This window comes from Convolutriloba macropyga, chromosome 14 (genome assembly GCF_964194025.1).
Source record: "Convolutriloba macropyga chromosome 14, txConMacr16.3, whole genome shotgun sequence".
Taxonomy (NCBI): domain Eukaryota; kingdom Metazoa; phylum Xenacoelomorpha; order Acoela; family Convolutidae; genus Convolutriloba; species Convolutriloba macropyga.
The window spans coordinates 24,414,624-24,433,334 of NC_134481.1; the positions used below are offsets into that span (position 1 = coordinate 24,414,624).

Consider the following 18,711-nt stretch of genomic DNA (forward strand, 5'->3'; position numbering starts at 1 on the left):
AAAAAAGCAGTGCAAAACATCATCAAACACGTTTTGCTAGGTTTGGTCGTCGAGCTCATCATCCTGCCTTAAGCTAGCGGCGAATTGTGATATCTAAATTTGTCATCGAAGTCCAAATTTGTCCAATCTAATCCAAGTCGCTACCGGCTACTTTTGTTTCTTGAATCTGTTCAACGCTCTCTTGACTTTGGCGCATCTCACGTTCCTTGAACAATTTTGCAAATAATGAGTGAATTTACTAAAAACGCTGGTGCAAATCTTACGAGCTCAATTGAGATCATCAATGAACAACAATGATGAAAATACCTTTTTTGTCCAAACAAATAAATCTAACTAATCTGTTGTGAAAAAGTTGTGCAGTTGTCTTCGTGTTAGTACAGTTGGATATTGAAGTGTTTGAAAAATCCACTTATAATCAATTTGGCGGGAAATTGCAGAAAACAGTAAAAAAAAACGACTTTAAAAGCTGTTCTGTTTTCTAATTTATTACTCTGACACGACCCCACCCTGCAATTAAGGGGCTTTGCTCCACTTTCTCTGCCATTAAAGCTGTATAAATTTTTAAGGGTAATGTGTTTCTAAAGTTGATTTCGTCTTCCCTCAAAGTTTTTTGGCTCATAAATAGAAAAATGTGACATGAACAGATTCATGCTCAGCGCAAAAATCCAGCATGTTTTTTTCATCGTTCAGCTCTGAAATGCTATGACAGATAGCTCCGGGAGCCTATATTTGTCGGCTGATGTTTAAAAGCTTGATGTTTGATAAAAATTAATTTATCGTTGAATTTTTGTAGTTAAATTTGTTACTAATTTTTTTCTGATCGTCGTAAATCTACAAAATTAAGCTCTAAATTCGCCCTAATTAAACAAAATTTTCAAGTGTTTTTGTCAGAAAGTATTTCGAAATTGTCAGCACCAAGTAATCAAAAGGAACCATCAGTTGCAGACTCGTCTAATAGTCACGGAGTTGAGATCCAAAAGGGTTGAAGAATGTGTTGAAATCATATGAGACGTTCTGCCGAATATTTTGGGGTGTGTCGTCGTTACACAACCATGGCTGATCAGGGCACACAAACTGTTGTTTGAACCACGCAAACGTCAGGTGCCCAAAATGTAGTTGTGACATTGAGAAAATAAGATTGTCTTGTTTGTATTTGAACGGAAAAGCGAAGCCCATGGCTGTCGAAAAATTCCCAGCGGTCATGAGCTCACCCGAACCGAAACCAACTTGGGATATGATATTGAGACACACCTTGGGTGTGAAATGAGCCTGGAAAACAGGAACAAATTTAATGTGTAATTTTGCTGTTTTGTTTTGGAAAATTATTGCTTTTGATACAAGGAAGTCACGCAAATCATTCAAGTACAGAACCGTTGCGAATAAATCTATCAATCACTGAATCAATGATGCGAATAACTCCACCTTTATCGCAGAATTTTGCGTTCAACTTTTAAATCCCGACCAAGGAACTAATATTAGGAAATCTTGAGGGTGCCTCTTAATTTTGCCTAATCTTAATAATACATAATGGGCAGAAATTTGTTCAAAATAATTTCTAATAAGGTCTCTTGGAGATTAGCGTTGAATTCCAAAAGATGGGTAATTATGATGGATATTTAGATTTGAGATACCTTTATCCAGTTGAGCTTTTTCATATTCTCTCCCTCTTTGAAGTCAATGAGCATCAATGCGTATTCCTCGACCGTTATTCCAGTAAACCTCCCCTCGTGCAAGTACGTGTCCTTTTGATAGTCACAACACCCACCTACGCAATTGAGATAATCATAACAACCAGCAAACATCCTCATGTGCGTTTAGATATGAAAATTTTGTTTCTCAGTTTTTAACGTTTCTTTGTTGGCTACAGTTTTTTACAATATTGAAGTTCAACTTTCTTTTTCTTAAGACTACATAAAATAAAAAGTTAATGAGAACTGTAAAACTTCACATGAATATTTTTTTTCTGAGTGGTAACATGAAAACTTCTTAATTGTTAATTTGAGTTTTAGAAGAAATTTTTAAATAAAAGAAATCAAAGACTATAATAGTTTCAATTGTTCGGTATTGGTATTTATCTAACAGCTGCGCTTAAATGGAAACTATTAAAAGTTTAGAATGGAGGTTAATAAAAGTCAGGTCAATTTCAGTTACTGACAGCTGAATATCCTCTGAGTATTGTTGTTTTAATGCTGTATTTTGCTGTATTTTGTGACGGTGAAAAAAAAATAGAGTTATATAAGATTGATAAGTTTCATTGCGCTTATCGTGTATGTTTTTTATCACATAAAAAACATATCACATAACAAACATTTTTATCACATAAAAACATATCAACATTTTTGATCACAATAGATATAATTAAATGTAATAGTGTGACAATCAAGAAATTGTAAAATCTCAGAGAAAATAAGGAAAGAGGAATCAAAAACCAGAAGAGCAAAAATGGATCTTTAACCAGAAAGGTGAAAGGTTGATGAAATAATTGTAAAATTGTAGAATAATTCTAAAACAAAAAGAAATCAATATTTGTGTTACCGGTAACTGGTAAAATTATAGCCAGTTAGTTTTTCTTCAGCAATACTAAACCCAAACCAGTTCAATCAATCTGTTCAATAGTAATCATCAATTTCTATCCTAACTAACGTGAGTGCAACAAGCTCTGCCTCCCAGTAGCTCCGGTATCATCAGCAATGACGAATCCTCTCCGCCATTTCTGTTAATTTTATAGTTTCAGTCACTAGAGGCACGCAACTATGTTCTTTTATAAAGAACTCATCAAAGAACTCCATTTTTTTCACTCAGAACCAGCTGCTCTGCTAGAGCGTTCTCTCTTTCTCTCCCGTACTCACACTGCTTGTTCAATCTTGCGCTTATTTGTACTCAATTCTATCATACTTTAACTGTGTTTAAAGCCTTGTTGCTCCTTTTGGAATGTTTTGAACTATTGTATTGAAGCATTAAGAGGCGTACAAGGGGGGTCACGAGGTGAAGCTTATTGTGTTTTTTGCTTAAGCTGACGGGAGACTTGTGGTCCACATGGTTTGATAAACTCGAGATTCGGCAAAATTCGTTTCATGCTCAACAATCTCTTTTGCGAGTACATGAGTGCCGGTTTTTTTTGCCTTATCAGTTAAAGATTTTTGTCTGTTAAATCCCATGGCCATCTTTGTTTTTTTAGGAAGTAGAAGTTTTAAAACTTTTTTAAACAATTTCCTTATGATTTCAATGATAATATCAGAAAAACTTAGGTTTTCCGCCTTTTTACCAAGTAAAACTTTTTTCTAGGAAATGCGGCAGTTTTTCAAGCTTGGCAGTGTATTTCAATCATTAATGTATTTTGAACAAATTGGCTCTGGTATTTGTTTCATTTTTGAGGGAAAAACATTTTAATTGTCACTCTTTTTCTCCTAAAGAAAGAAATTTGCCAAAAATGCTTTGCTGGTTTTACTGATGAGTATATGATTGATAAAAGTGTCACCACTGAAATTTCAAAGCCAATTTCAAGTGAGAATAAGCTTTTTAGGTAGCGATTATCAGTAGCGATTATCAGATTTAAGATTTTCAGTAGCGATTATTGATAACTAGCCCCCAATTTTTAATCACTTTTGTACTAATTCAATATTATCGTTATTAATTCTTCTGTATGACTCTTTTGAATTTTAAAACGACTTCTAAATAAAAACCTGTCCCCTGTAACTTGCCTGTCTAAAACAAAAACTTAAATCATAATTTAAGATTCCATCTGAAAAACTTGGCTTCAAAAGATTTTGGCTTAACTGAACGTTCAGAATTTCTAATGGTAGCTCTTATTCACAAAACGAATGCTCTCCAACCACACTAACCCTTGATAAAGTTCTGTGTTCGTAGTTTTTGTTTCAAGTAGAGACTTCCATCGACTTTCTAAAAATTTTGACAGCTTTATTTGACCTGAACGATGCAGTTTCAAAATGAGAAGTCCAAAATACTACACCGGAATTCTTTCGATCACAAAACCACAGTTGAAGTGAAATGCTAGTTCTATTCAAAATTTTCATCCATTAAAACAGACAGGGCTTGACTTGATCTTTTTAAATTTTAAAGTAAAATTTCAATTTAAAAAAGCATTTTTTGCACTGGGAATTTTTTCAGTAAATTCCTACTTATTTGGAGTTTGTGCATAGAAGCCAAGGCGTTTCAGAATTACGCTTTCAATTGATAATATTTTATTCTATTCGATCAAATAGTTGCTCCGACAATGCGCAATGAAACAATGAGTGACACTGTTTTCTTGATATTTTCCTGTATTAAAATTTGGCGCAAACGTTTTTATCTCCTAAAAAATTCTGTCGCTGTTGATAGGGATTATTTGTCAAACACTGTTCTAATTGAATAGAATAATGCAAAATGAACATCAATGCACAAGATTACTTTGATGTTATTTGTTTTTTGGTTTTATTGAGGACTAAAGTATCTTTCATTTTAAGCCTGTAAAAACATTTGGTTATATGGTACCATGCAGTTCCCTGTGAAGAACGTTCAGAAGAACATTCACTCCAATTTTTACAGCAATTGGGTTTTTAAAACTCCCATTTAAACGATTTAGGAAGAGACTCAACCAATTATTGCTATTTTTCATTCTCATTTTCTGCTCAAGTTATTACTGTTTGTTTACTTTAAAAATAATTGTTCCAGATTAGCTCCAAAAACATCGCATACTAACTGACTACTCAAACTAAGTTTCAAATAAGTGTTCCTGACCTCAGAGTTTCAATGTCACAGTATAAGCAAAGTCAATTCTACAACTCAACTAGATTACGGGGTTGTTAAACGATCCTGAGTGAAAGAAGGCAATAAACTTAAGTAATAAAATTTGAAAAAAGAGGAACGTTCAAAACTCCGTTAAAAAAGTTTCCTTCATTCTTTTGGAATTGTTAGTGCTTTTAGCATAAAATATCTTTGTCAGTCCACAGTTATGAAATTGAGCATTCGAACGAAGTTCAAAATGATTACATGTAAATTTTTACTGCTGCACGAATAATTAAGTTTTTTAAAAAAGTTTTCCTAGCAGAACGATCTTCTGAGATCCGATATTTGTTGCTAAATTAAATGAAGTTTTCTTAGACTTTTATTCTCTCGAGGTGATTTTTTATAAAAATGCGTTTAGTTCATTTATGCACCATTTATGAGTCGAGGGCTAGATTAGAACTAGGGAAAAAGTGGTCACTCTTTTAATGCTAGACTTTACATACAAATTGTGCCATTTATCAAATTTCCTCCTAAAGTCACTAGTCAATTTTCCTAGTCCCCACAATTGAGATGAAATCAAATTGATGCAAGATGAACAGAACGACAACACAAGAATGTTTTCAATGTCTTATATACATACGTCTCGCCAAAATGACTTTAAGTAATATCTTGTGAGATTACTGCAAACAGTTTCAATCGGAGCATCACTAAAGTAAAGCAAAAAAGTCGCACCTACCGTATTCGTGTTCATGAAATGAGAAGAAATTGACTCTGTTGTAGAATGACTTGAGCACTGTGTCAAAGTAGGTCCTATCAAATGGCATCAAAGGCTTCGTTGTCAAGTTTGGAAGAAAGGGTCTGATGTAAACACCAATCACACAGAAGCGCTTCCTGAAACCAACTGTGAACTCTTTAAAATTTTTAAATCAAATTTAGACCTGCGCCTATGTTAGCTACAGTTTATCCAGCTCAGAGGTTTGTTTCTGTTTGACCGTTAGACCGCCGTTAGAAATTGGGGATTGAGGTGGAGGCGTTTATTTGGAATGAGAATGTAAAAGAATTAGTAACGTAATTAGTACAAATTAGTTTAGACAAAGATGAGGTTTTACAGTCATATATTAAGCATTCAAATTTTGGATTTTATTGGGGAACAGAACTTCCAAAAGTTTCTCTAGAAAAAAGTAGGAAGTTGTCAAAATTTGTCTCTTTTGTGTTGCATCAAAAAGTTATACTCATGAAGCTTTTTCCATTTTCACGAAAAAAAAACAAGCTGATTGTACTTTTTTGACGAAGTTACTACCAGGATGAAGTTACTACGAAGTTACTACCAGGTTGACGAAGTTACTACGAGGTTGACACATAGCCACCAATAAAAACTAGGTTCTTGCCAGTCATCTCACGAATTGACAAAGTCAACGATCACCAGCGTACCTTTTCCTGCTTATCAGCCACAAATGGCAGACTAGGTATATGTTATCTATATCTGAAATCCGTTGAGCAGTGCAGTTCTCTATTTCCAAATCAATTTTCAATGTCACATTAAATTTCGATTCTTAATTTAAGAGAGCTCAATACAGAGTGAAAAAACTAGTTTGCAGAATTAAACAAAACTTTGACCTGATATCTGAAATTAAACGAAAGTTTATTTATCAAAAGCACAGAAGTAACAGAATTAGAAACATAGGAGAACAAGACCTGAAATACACTGAAATACAAGTCAATGAATTGAATGAAAAACAGAACTAATGTAACTGACCAGCCGATCAATTGAACAATCCCAGACAAGACAAATTCCATTACCATTACCTCCAGCATCTTTGCAGTAACTTATTATCACCCTGCAGGAGGTTCCTATGACCTGGGTGCCGGAAAAACTCAATAATTTCAAACATTTTCAAAACACTTGAAAAAATTCCAAGTTTTATCAAAAACAAAACTGCTAAAATTCGAAAAATTAAAATAGTACAAAACTATTTCATTGCTATTATAAACTATGCAATAACTCAGTAAACTCTATGGGAGAGGCTTCCTGGCTAATTGGGAAAGACATACTAAAATTTCAAAAATTAAAAAAAATGCAACTTTAAAATCGCTAAACTCCGTGATATTAAAATCCTGAAAATATTCCATTACCACTAGATGTTTCGCAGCAACTTGTTATCAAAACCCAGAGGCGGTTTTTTGACACATAGGGCTGAAAAAAAATTCAAAAAAACTGAAAAAAAATTAAAAATATTATTTAAATACTGTTTGGAGTACCAAAATATATAGCTCTTAAAATGTAATAATAAGAAATTATGTCTTGCAAAACACCTTTATCAACTTTAATAAATCTCAATTTTAGATTTGCTCAACAACGAAATTCGAAGAACGACTGAAAAAAGCGGAAAATTTTACCTTGACCTGCACTTTGAACTTTGAACTTCACAATTACGAATTTCACTTTTTTACTTCACTTTGAACTTCACTTTTTTAACAATTACGAACTTACCAGCGGCTTCAGCGCTCTAAGCACTTTGAGGACTACTAGATGCGTCTATGTACTTCTAATGAAACTTGATGCCAGCTGAGCTTCACCTGTTTATCCCGTTTCGAAAGCTCAGTCATGAAAAAAGGTGTAAAAACATCTTACAAAAAAAAGACAGCACCAATACAATCCACTTCTTGGATTGTAAAAACTTTAATTTTGGTATTTCAAATAAATTGAATGCTAAATTTTTTGAAGACTAAGTTTTGTCTCAACTTCGCTGGGAACTGAGCACGAAGAAATCACTAATTCGTAACCAATACCGAGATTAATTTAACATTTAGAGTGAATCTGCTAATGCGTCGAGTCCAACTTCTACAGGAAAAAGGACACGTTCAAAATCCGCGTCGAAGCGAAATCTCACCGCAAATGAAGCATTTAAGATTTCTCCAGAGGAGAAAGTGTGGGAGTACTTGGAGGCTCACCAAGATAAATACACTTTTTACTCCAATGGTTTATATGTATATGGCCTGATGGCCTGAGAAAATAAAAAAAATGGGAAAGTTAGCTCACCGTCTCTCCTTCAATTGGGAGAAATATGTAGCATGGTGGTGAGTACGGTAGCCAATTTGCATGTCAAACTTTTGCATAAGTACCAAATGCAAGCTGATTTATGGTCATTTGAGTAAGATGTTATAAGATATGTTCTAAGAGTTATAACATAAAATAGCATTGTGAATCAAAAATCGACTAAATGACGCAAAATACAAACAATTCTCATAAGAATTAATTTAAAAAGGTTGCAGAGGAAGAATAAAGTGTATAATTTCAGTTTCGATTCCCATAAGAACGAATGGAACGTATAGCAACCTAACACGGTATGCTAGTTTTATCATAGTCTAATGCCAAACATAGCGTTAGAACTTCCCCAATATGTTAAAGATAACTAGTTGACTCAAAAATTTTCCGAAAAATTGGTAACGCATCATTGCCATATATGTATAATTAACATAATTAATGCATCAAAAACGAGTTCTATAGCAAACGCGCATTTTTTTCTGAAAACTATGAAAAGTTCGCGGGATTTTAGATGTCTCAAATGCCGAAAAGTAAATGCCTAAAGTTTTTACGTGCTCGAAACCCTATAATAATTTTCTTCAAATAAACGGATCATATTTTGGTTTTTTCATTTTGGACAAATTTTCAAGGTTTCAGTTGTCTGTGACAATTGAAACAACTTCAAAGATATCAAGAGAGCGCAATAAGAGGCTCTAATTTTTCACCGACACTTGGCTGGAGAGATGAAGCCTAAAGGGACAAGAGAAAACAGGAGAATACGTTTAAACATAGGCGCAACTTCGATAAATTGAGACCAGTCACTTTAATAGTTATCACGTTAGGCTGGGAAGTAGAGAAGCTGGTTCCAATTCACTAATGGCCCATTTTCGCGGTGGCTTAGACGCCCTAACAGTTGAAAAAGTTTTGTATTTTTGTTTGTTTGTGGAAGTGCTTTCAGACTGGCTGATTTAGATAAGTATTGAGCAGGCTTTCTTATACCAACGTAAAGTGTTTTTGATCGTTCTTTGCAAATGCTGCTCAATGTATGAAATTTTTTAATTCTGTTTAAAACAGTTTAATAGTTTAAAATGGATTATTTTTTGCAGAACATTTTCAAACGCTGGCTAAAACCCCTGTCTAAAAAGGTATAGTTATTGGCATGCAGGAGTTTGAGCTACGCTTAAAACTTGTGCATTTTATTTAATAAAAAAAACGATAAATCATTAAATTATTAATATTGAGAGTTAGACAGCCTATAAAATGCTATCTATTAGCAGTGTTCATTTTGACAACCATCATCAGTTTACTATGGCCTATGACCGATGTACTCTGATATCAATCTCCAGTTTATTACAACATAGAACTATCACAAAAATATTAAGATACTGAAAAAAAATATTATACAAAGCGAAACAAACTTTAATTCACCACTTCAGTATCACTTTAATTCACCATTTAACTGGGATTACTGAAGCCCGCATATGAGATATTTTATGAGTAAGTTATAGTTAGTTCTATGTTCATACTAAAGAGAGCTCGAACAGGAGGGTTCAGAGTGACTTTTCAGAACGGAAGAAGGCTGGTTAATACAAGATAAGATCGTTGCACTTGAGACGTGCTACCGGATTTTAAATTGGCTTCGTCAGAATAGTTTTTCAATATTAAGAAACTGACAATAGCATCCAGGCAATAAGAGGGTCCAGGCAAAAATAGGATACATCTGATATTAAATTTTTAAATATTTACCCCAAATTGGAGCAGTGTTGTCCGAGATTTGAGGGACTGTTGGGAATTGCGAACTCCAAAGACGTCCACGGTCGTCCATTAACCATCATCACTTAACAAAACATACTTTGCAAATCCTTGTCAGGAAAGGATGAAGTAATTTCTCGGTTGCATAGGACATAGGTCGTACAAGGTACAATAGTAAGTGCCTAATAGGGGGTGGAGGAGGGGGAGGGGTGTGTGTTTTTTCTTTTACACAGGAAATGAAGGTAAAATTCAAGTTTCACCAATGCTCATTTTAGACGTTTCGCCGTCGAATTGCATTAAATTTTGAAATTTTCTTTGACCAGTTTTCATTTTCACCAGAAGATGATCTTCCTTTTATGCCTTTTAAAATCAGCTATTTATAATGTCTTCTGATATAATAGCTAAGAACGCCTGAAAACTATTTATAAGCGTTTATAACATTTGAGTTTTCGAATTATAGTGCTCCAAAGTTTCGGGGTGATGATTTTTGATACAACAAAAGGCTGAAAAGTATGAAAAGTAGGAGAAAATCGTGGATATTTGTGTGAACGATTACGCAGAATTGCCGAATTAAGAGCATAACGATCATTTGCGTATTACGATCAATAGGCTGACAATTTGACGCGCAAAGTGAATAGAAAAATGGTACAGATTTTTCTTCATTAATAATTTCTCAAAATAGTACAACTGTGATCAAAATTAAGTTTGTTGTTTTTAGTTTGTGAGTTTTGTACTACAGAATAAACAAGAGAAAACTTACCATTAAATGTCATTGATAAAATGTAAAATAATCTCATGATGTCAAAATTTAAATTTAAATTACGAAATTTAAATCACATGAAAGTCCTCTCTCGGCAGTTTTGACCTCTTACAAAAAGTAAAATTTAAGGTTTCTCCAAACAGCAAATTTATTCATCCGTTCATCTCAACCTTTGGAACTCTTATTTGTTGGTAAACTCAATTAGATCGCAAACCTGAGTTTTAATCAGGTAAACAAGCCGATGAACAGCTCATAACTATTTACTAATATTGGCTGTAAATAGGATTGTTTGAAGTCAAGAAATGACCAAATTCTACAAGAATAAGTTTCATCAAAAGTCAGGCTTCTTGAAATTTCATATAACTGCCTCTAACAAGAATGAAGAGCTATATTGGAAAAATTAGAAAAGAGTAGCCATCCTCCAGATTGATTCTAGCGCTTGCAAGTGCTATCAGTGAAAGATAAATATGCCTCAGCGTGAATTAGCGTCTTTGGTTTTTATAACTTGATAACGTGATGACATAGTTTTGAGGATTTTAATTCTATTTCCTACCTTAAACCTGTTTTTGTAACTTAGGACAAACTAATTTTGACTACCAGGCAATCGTAAATGCAATAAATGCATGAAAAGCTTCGATTACAACTGTTCGTACTTTGTAACTCAGTTTTTTAAATTTAAAATTATGAGAAAATTTCACCTGCTTTCCAGTTTGTCCTTTTGTCAGTTATGTAGTGTTCGTTGATATACAAAAGTTTTCAGCAGGGTTCAAAGTTAAAATAGCTGCACAATATACTGTAGAGACAAACTTACATTTATTTTTAGTCGGAAAAAATTCTTTGAACATTTAGTAAATTAATTCACAAAAAAAACATTGTTCATCCGCAAACAGCTTATAACGAGGACATGACACAAACTTTTGAGATTGTAAATTTTTTTTGTCTTTTTTTCATTGAAGACCCCACACCATGTCCACCATGATCTTACAAGACGCTTGCAGTGCAACTGTTCTGCGCTATTTACGAAGAGTTTGCAGAATTTCTAAGGCTAACTATATCAATCAAACTTGTGTCATTTGAAAAAAAATTCCTTATTTTTGTCAATTTTCGCATGTTTACGGCATTTAATGAATTATTCCTCACTGTGTTGAAAATAATCTGTTATTCCGTTGTCTAAGTGGAGCATTTAAGCTCATTGTGAATGAGTTTATGAGAGTAATAAAATTTACAGTTTTCTATCTGCGTATTTTTGAGACCAGAAATTTCTAATTTATAGAAGAGTAAACACAATCTCTTACTTTCAGCGTTGATTGCTGTCACTTCCAGCTTAGACGATTATTGAATAAGCAATGAAACTTTTCCTCTAAAGTTTTCCTGATCTAGTACAGTTGGACAGTTATCTCGGCGTTACCTAAAGTGGTTATATTGTTCAAGACAATGACAGAAGATGCTAATCCTTTTGCAAAAAACCAATTAGATAACCGTCCAAGTTTTTAAAAAATTTATATTTGAGAAATTCGTGATAACAAGTTTTCATCTCAAAAATGCTTTTTTTGTTGATTTGTTGATGTCTTCGGTCACTTTAGAGAAAAAATGAAAAAATTGGAAAAAATCAAAAAAATTTTAAAATGTTAATTTCAGTTTCGTTAGGGATCTAAGCAGTCGCAACTACTATGGACCAGTATTGGAATAGAACTGGCATATTGTTTGCAAGCCTAATGTGCTAACCATTACACCAACTGATCTTAAGCTCTCAATTTTGGGCACATTTTAAAACCCGTTCTCATGTTCTTGCTCCTCAATGCGTTTTCTCTAGCCAAGTATACGTTGAACAAGTAGAGCATCTTGTCTAGCTATGCCAAGCTTATCTTGTGCACAATTTACAATAGGTTGCTCTCTCTCAATCTGACAAGTTTGTAGCAAGAAAAATTCAAAACTGATGATCTGAAGCGTAAGTTTTTGGCCGCTTCAGCTATTGCTGTCGGCTATTTTTGTGCTTTTATTTTCAAGCTTTAACAAATTTTTAAAATGCGTTGATTTGATTTGAAGATAATAAATACCGCACGTGAAATTAAAACTTTGATTTTTGCGCTGCCTAAAAAATAACAGATTTAAAAAATAACAATTTTGGAGAATGTTGTGATTTCGGAGAATATCCATATTGACAATTACTGTTCATAATGAATGTTTTTAATGAATGTTTTGAAGTTTTTTTTACTTCAAAAAGGCTCAGAATAGTACAAACTTGAGCTTAGAATAATATAATAGTTGTTTGCACATTTTCTACAATCTTAACGCATCTGCCGGAATTTCAGCACAATTTTCGGACCGCCGCTGTTTTCCCGATTTTCTGTCAGCTGTTTTACACAAGCAACAAATTTGTTGTAGCTTACAGCTGGATGTGCGTTCCGCCTTTTATTTTTGTTGCTTCGAAGTATATTAGAAAATTCAAATGTGATAATGAGTACTTTTCATTGCCTCGAGCAGAAAATAAGAGAGAGAAATCGGCGGATGTCTTAGATCAATCGTTGCATAAATCAATCTGTTTATTCAGTGAAGTGTGTGCTAATGAGTTAGAGCGATACGCGGAAACTGAAATCCATAATTTTCTTTTTTTTTCCAAATTTTTCCACTCTTTTGCGCCTAAAATTTACCCCAATCCTCAGCCCCTCTTTTTGTGCGTTTGCTGTACCACCCTCCCGGGAGCGTTTAATCAAAGGAAATATAATCTGCACGAAAATGCAAAGATGCAACATTGGAAAAATCAATTCTTTATCTGCTCATATTTCTCAGTATTGATTTGACACTTTCTATTTTTACCCCCTTATAAGTACACAAATCTGAAATGCACCTTTCGTTATTGTGCTACGGGGTGTACGAATGCTGTATGCAAAGATAGACATTTTGGCTACAAGGGTGTACATGAATAACTAGAGGGTAAATCATGCTGCAAATCAAAGAAGTGTGCATAAATTATAATAAATTATCTCAGCCGTATCTTTAGGTACCTTTTATGATAGTATTTTTCAACATACAAAAGAAATGACGTCAATTTTTGACTTCAAGGTGAAGTCAAACGAAAAATTGCCGGAACGGTTCTGGCTTACATGCTCAAAGTGGCTACGTAGAAAATTAGGGTCCGTTGCATTATAGCACCCTAGCCCTGGTCTCCGCCCTCCCCCCTCCCCTCTAGCTTGGTGAGCATAAACTGTATACCCCCACCGGCAACTATCGCAAACAGAACATAATGGGTTGTTTCATGATTTATTTGGGCAGTATATTGGGAGAGACCCAAAAATTGACCCCCAAATCTTGAACTACAATTCAATGAAAACTTTTTTTGGTCGTAGCTTGTTTCATACCGCAGAAATATTTGTCTGTGTATGTGTTGGGAGAATCGAGCAACGGCCTGGATATGAAGGCTTTAATATCTGAACTTAAGAGCACGAATGTCTGACCATGAACGCACCAAAAAAAGTCGGCTCATCGATCCTGAAAGAAAAAACTGCAAAAATAGGCAGTATTCATGCTGCATTGCAAAATTGAGGTAAAATTTTGTAGTAAATAAAACCAAAACTGCTTGAAAAAGCCAATTAATTGCGAAAAACAGTCCATGCATTGCAAGCATCGCATCTGTTTGACCTGATGAAAATGTCTGTTTCTGGTTTTTCAATGTGTGCGCATCAAATTTTCCTACCAAATCAAATTTTGCGAACTATATATGGATTTCATAGTATCAAAACATGAAAAAAAAGAAAAAGATTATGAACATTTTAAGTACACGGTTTGTTTTAAAGTAGTCGAGTTTGATCATGGACACGAAAAAAAATCTGCTTATGGGCAAATTGAAACATAAACATTCGAAAAAAGCAACTATAAAATTAATTCTATTCATTAATCCTCTTTTCAAACTAAACTGTTTTATTCCATTTAAAATAAGAACTCAGCCACGTCACACACAAGTGTCCTGATTGCCCTATAATGGCCAAAAATGTTAAACTTTGAAACAAAGCTACTAAATTCCGGATTTAATGCGTACAAAATCAGAATTTTGGACCGCGCGAATTTAGAATTTGAGTAAAAGAAATGTAACTATGCAGTCATGAAAGCCTGGAAATAAACACTTTACCTCTAAGATGGTCTTGTATTCTTTCTTTTTGGCACCTCAGCCTAGTTGACAACAGATTTATAAATGGTTGCAATTAAGTGTAGCGTTTGAACACTTTTTGTTCATCTTTGTTTTTTCGAGGAACATATCAAATCATTGCATAGTGAATATAACATGCTATTTAAACAGAGAATTTTTACGTAATTACATGTTTTTAAACAGTTTAAAACTTCCAGGCAAGCGTAGAAATGTTACTGATTAACAAACAAACTCTTCAATCTTTAGGAAATAAACACCACAAACTGAACCAAAAACTTCTATCTTTTCACCCATCTGGACTATTAATTGTAGTGCCCAGATTCTGATAAATTTTGAACTTCCTATGTATCATGGTAGACTCATTACTGCCTGAGTCTATTACTAAGTCAGTTTTGGGAGATTCAAACCCACTTTCGGCAATTAAACTAGACTAAACTAGCCTTTTATGACTACTAAGCATAAAAAGACTTCCTAAGATGATTTCAATCAAGAGCGTATACCACTTCCCTTATAAGGACACACCACTAGCTCTCGCGCGACCTGGTAGGCCTTTGCAGTCCACTGACTCGTGCCTAAAGAACAATAGGTTTCCGGGGTCAGAGCCAAGCATCACCATATATAGTTACCATTTCTTTTTTCCAGGACGAGGAGCATGAGTACTAGGACCATTTTATTCTAGCTTTTGATTTACATAAGGCAACGCTTTATTTCAATCATCCTGAATTGTCAAACTGTTCAAATTTGTCTGACCTAATTTTTGGCTGACCATTGGGTAGCAAAGTGGAAAATTTATTTTAGCAGAGAAAATCCACGTATTTAACTATGAAAGAAAAGTCACCAACAATTGGTTATTACTTACGCAGCTGATGAATATTTTTGGAAAAAATATCAGTGAAAAATTGTTCTCAGTTCTCACCTAAAATATAAATTTCAGCAAGTAGTTGCTGCGGATAATTTTAAAAATAGAATCAAATTGTTTTGCTGTTATAAATGCCTCAGTTTGGTGGTAACTTTCTTCAAGAAATTTTTCAAAAATCTTGCATCTCAAAAAGCTCATAAGTTTAACCGAGCAAAAATTGTCAACAGACACCACAATCTCAAACCAAAAACTAATTAGCGTATCGTAAAGCTGGTCCAATAACACTTAGCAGGATATTTAGGACACGGTAATGCAACAACCCCGATGAAGAGGTACAAATTTTGGCACGTTAGAGATTGAAGCTAGTTAAGCTAAGAGAAATCAGAGAGACTAAGGTTTTCAGAAAAAGGTTAATTAATTTTAGGCGATTCAAAGATCGCGAAAGTTTATCAAAATTTGGTCGTATTTATAATCCCGAAAATAAACAATATTTTGTGATTACACTTGGGAAAAGGTTAACTTCGGGGCTTATTAAGTGTTGCAGGCTATTTTGGGGCTTATTGAGTGGTGCCATTTTACATTTACGCGCAAAATTGTACTTCACTTGAAATATTAATAAAGTTGGTCGTTCAATATTAGAAGATAAAAATCAAAATTTGAAAAAAATACAGTTGAAGCTTGATTCCCTTTTTTAAAAAAAATGTTAGATGCAGTTGTCGTTATAAACTGGTAAGTTTAATTTTTTTAAGGGATTTAATAGCATATTAAGTTTGTAAGCTCTTAGACTTTTTTAAGTTCTTCGCTGTGCTCCAATACAAATCATTCATTCAATTTGTCTTTTACACGAAATCAGATACGTATTTGATGTTAAACTTGATTTTACTAAAGACAAATTTTTTCTTGAATATTAAATCAATTCCTGTTTTATTACATTTAAAATAAGAACTCAGCCACGTCACACACAAGTGTCCTGATTGCCCTATAATGGCCAAAAATGTTAATATTTGAAGCAAAGCTACTAAATTCCGGATTTAATGCGTACAAAATCAGAATTTTGGACCGCGCGAATTTAGAATTTGAGTAAAAGAAATGTAATTATGCAGTCATGAAAGCCTGGAAATAAACACTTTACCTCTAAGATGGTCTTGTATTCTTTCTTTTTGGCACCTCAGCCTAGTTGACAACAGATTTATAAATGGTTGCAATTAAGTGTAGCGTTTGAACACTTTTTGTTCATCTTTGTTTTTTCGAGGAACATATCAAATCATTGCATAGTGAATATAACATGCTATTTAAACAGAGAATTTTTACGTAATTACATGTTTTTAAACAGTTTAAAACTTCCAGGCAAGCGTAGAAATGTTACTGATTAACAAACAAACTCTTCAATCTTTAGGAAATAAACACCACAAACTGAACCAAAAACTTCTATCTTTTCACCCATCTGGACTATTAATTGTAGTGCCCAGATTCTGATAAATTTTGAACTTCCTATGTATCATGGTAGACTCATTACTGCCTGAGTCTATTACTAAGTCAGTTTTGGGAGATTCAAACCCACTTTCGGCAATTAAACTAGACTAAACTAGCCTTTTATGACTACTAAGCATAAAAAGACTTCCTAAGATGATTTCAATCAAGAGCGTATACCACTTCCCTTATAAGGACACACCACTAGCTCTCGCGCGACCTGGTAGGCCTTTGCAGTCCACTGACTCGTGCCTAAAGAACAATAGGTTTCCGGGGTCAGAGCCAAGCATCACCATATATAGTTACCATTTCTTTTTTCCAGGACGAGGAGCATGAGTACTAGGACCATTTTATTCTAGCTTTTGATTTACATAAGGCAACGCTTTATTTCAATCATCCTGAATTGTCAAACTGTTCAAATTTGTCTGACCTAATTTTTGGCTGACCATTGGGTAGCAAAGTGGAAAATTTATTTTAGCAGAGAAAATCCACGTATTTAACTATGAAAGAAAAGTCACCAACAATTGGTTATTACTTACGCAGCTGATGAATATTTTTGGAAAAAATATCAGTGAAAAATTGTTCTCAGTTCTCACCTAAAATATAAATTTCAGCAAGTAGTTGCTGCGGATAATTTTAAAAATAGAATCGAATTGTTTTGCTGTTATAAATGCCTCAGTTTGGTGGTAACTTTCTTCAAGAAATTTGTTTTCAAAAATCTTGCATCTCAAAAAGCTCATAAGTTTAACCGAGCAAAAATTGTCAACAGACACCACAATCTCAAACCAAAAACTAATTAGCGTATCGTAAAGCTGGTCCAATAACACTTAGCAGGATATTTAGGACACGGTAATGCAACAACCCCGATGAAGAGGTACAAATTTTGGCACGTTAGAGATTGAAGCTAGTTAAGCTAAGAGAAATCAGAGAGACTAAGGTTTTCAGAAAAAGGTTAATTAATTTTAGGCGATTCAAAGATCGCGAAAGTTTATCAAAATTTGGTCGTATTTATAATCCCGAAAATAAACAATATTTTGTGATTACACTTGGGAAAAGGTTAACTTCGGGGCTTATTAAGTGTTGCAGGCTATTTTGGGGCTTATTGAGTGGTGCCATTTTACATTTACGCGCAAAATTGTACTTCACTTGAAATATTAATAAAGTTGGTCGTTCAATATTAGAAGATAAAAATCAAAATTTGAAAAAAATACAGTTGAAGCTTGATTCCCTTTTTTAAAAAAAATGTTAGATGCAGTTGTCGTTATAAACTGGTAAGTTTAATTTTTTTAAGGGATTTAATAGCATATTAAGTTTGTAAGCTCTTAGACTTTTTTAAGTTCTTCGCTGTGCTCCAATACAAATCATTCATTCAATTTGTCTTTTACACGAAATCAGATACGTATTTGATGTTAAACTTGATTTTACTAAAGACAAATTTTTTCTTGAATAATAAATCAATGTTGATTTGTGAGTAGCTGTTTTTCAAATCGACGACAGCTGAAACTGTCTCATGACGTTAGTAAACTCTATAGAACCTTATAATGTGTCAATTTTTGAGCACATTTTTGACAAGGGTGAAAATTAATGGTAATTTTGCATTGAACTTGATTGTTGTAGATATTGTAATATTGTGTTCCTGGGTGAGTTCAAGGAAAACAATGCTTGTCTCTAAATTTATAAATCGATGTCTTTTAGTCTGATAGATTTAGTTAGTCTCATTCGTTTATGCTTTTAGATGGCTAGATTTAGTCAACAGTATGTAATAAATACCATTGGCTCAATTAGTGATATGTTTACTACATTATGTAAATAAAAGTTATCCTCACATTTTGACTGACCGGGCTGACAACAGTGGGCTGGCACTTTTCAACAACAATCCCCCGCCACCAAAAAATCCTTACCCCCCCCCCCCAAAAAAAAAATGATGAGACTGGGTAGCATTCTTTAAAAAAAACCCTCGGTCAAAAGTCGGTCAG

At 33.9% G+C, this 18,711-nt stretch overlaps 2 protein-coding genes across 6 annotated transcripts in view; one reads left to right on the plus strand and one right to left on the minus strand.

Annotated features, from left to right (window-relative positions):
• LOC142353662 (gamma-aminobutyric acid receptor subunit beta-3-like) overlaps positions 1 to 18,711 on the plus strand; it is a 171,889-nt gene that overhangs the window by 100,116 nt on the left and 53,062 nt on the right. The gene's annotated exons all lie outside the window — the stretch shown is intronic.
• On the minus strand, positions 305 to 10,448 carry LOC142353531 (uncharacterized). The gene is made up of 5 exons (XM_075405790.1): positions 10,263 to 10,448; positions 9,497 to 9,587; positions 5,462 to 5,616; positions 1,632 to 1,765; positions 305 to 1,269 (listed from the first exon to the last, which is right to left on the minus strand). The coding sequence occupies exons 1-5, from the start codon at positions 10,297 to 10,299 to the stop codon at positions 952 to 954; spliced, it is 735 nt and encodes a 244-aa protein (XP_075261905.1). The 5' UTR covers positions 10,300 to 10,448; the 3' UTR covers positions 305 to 951.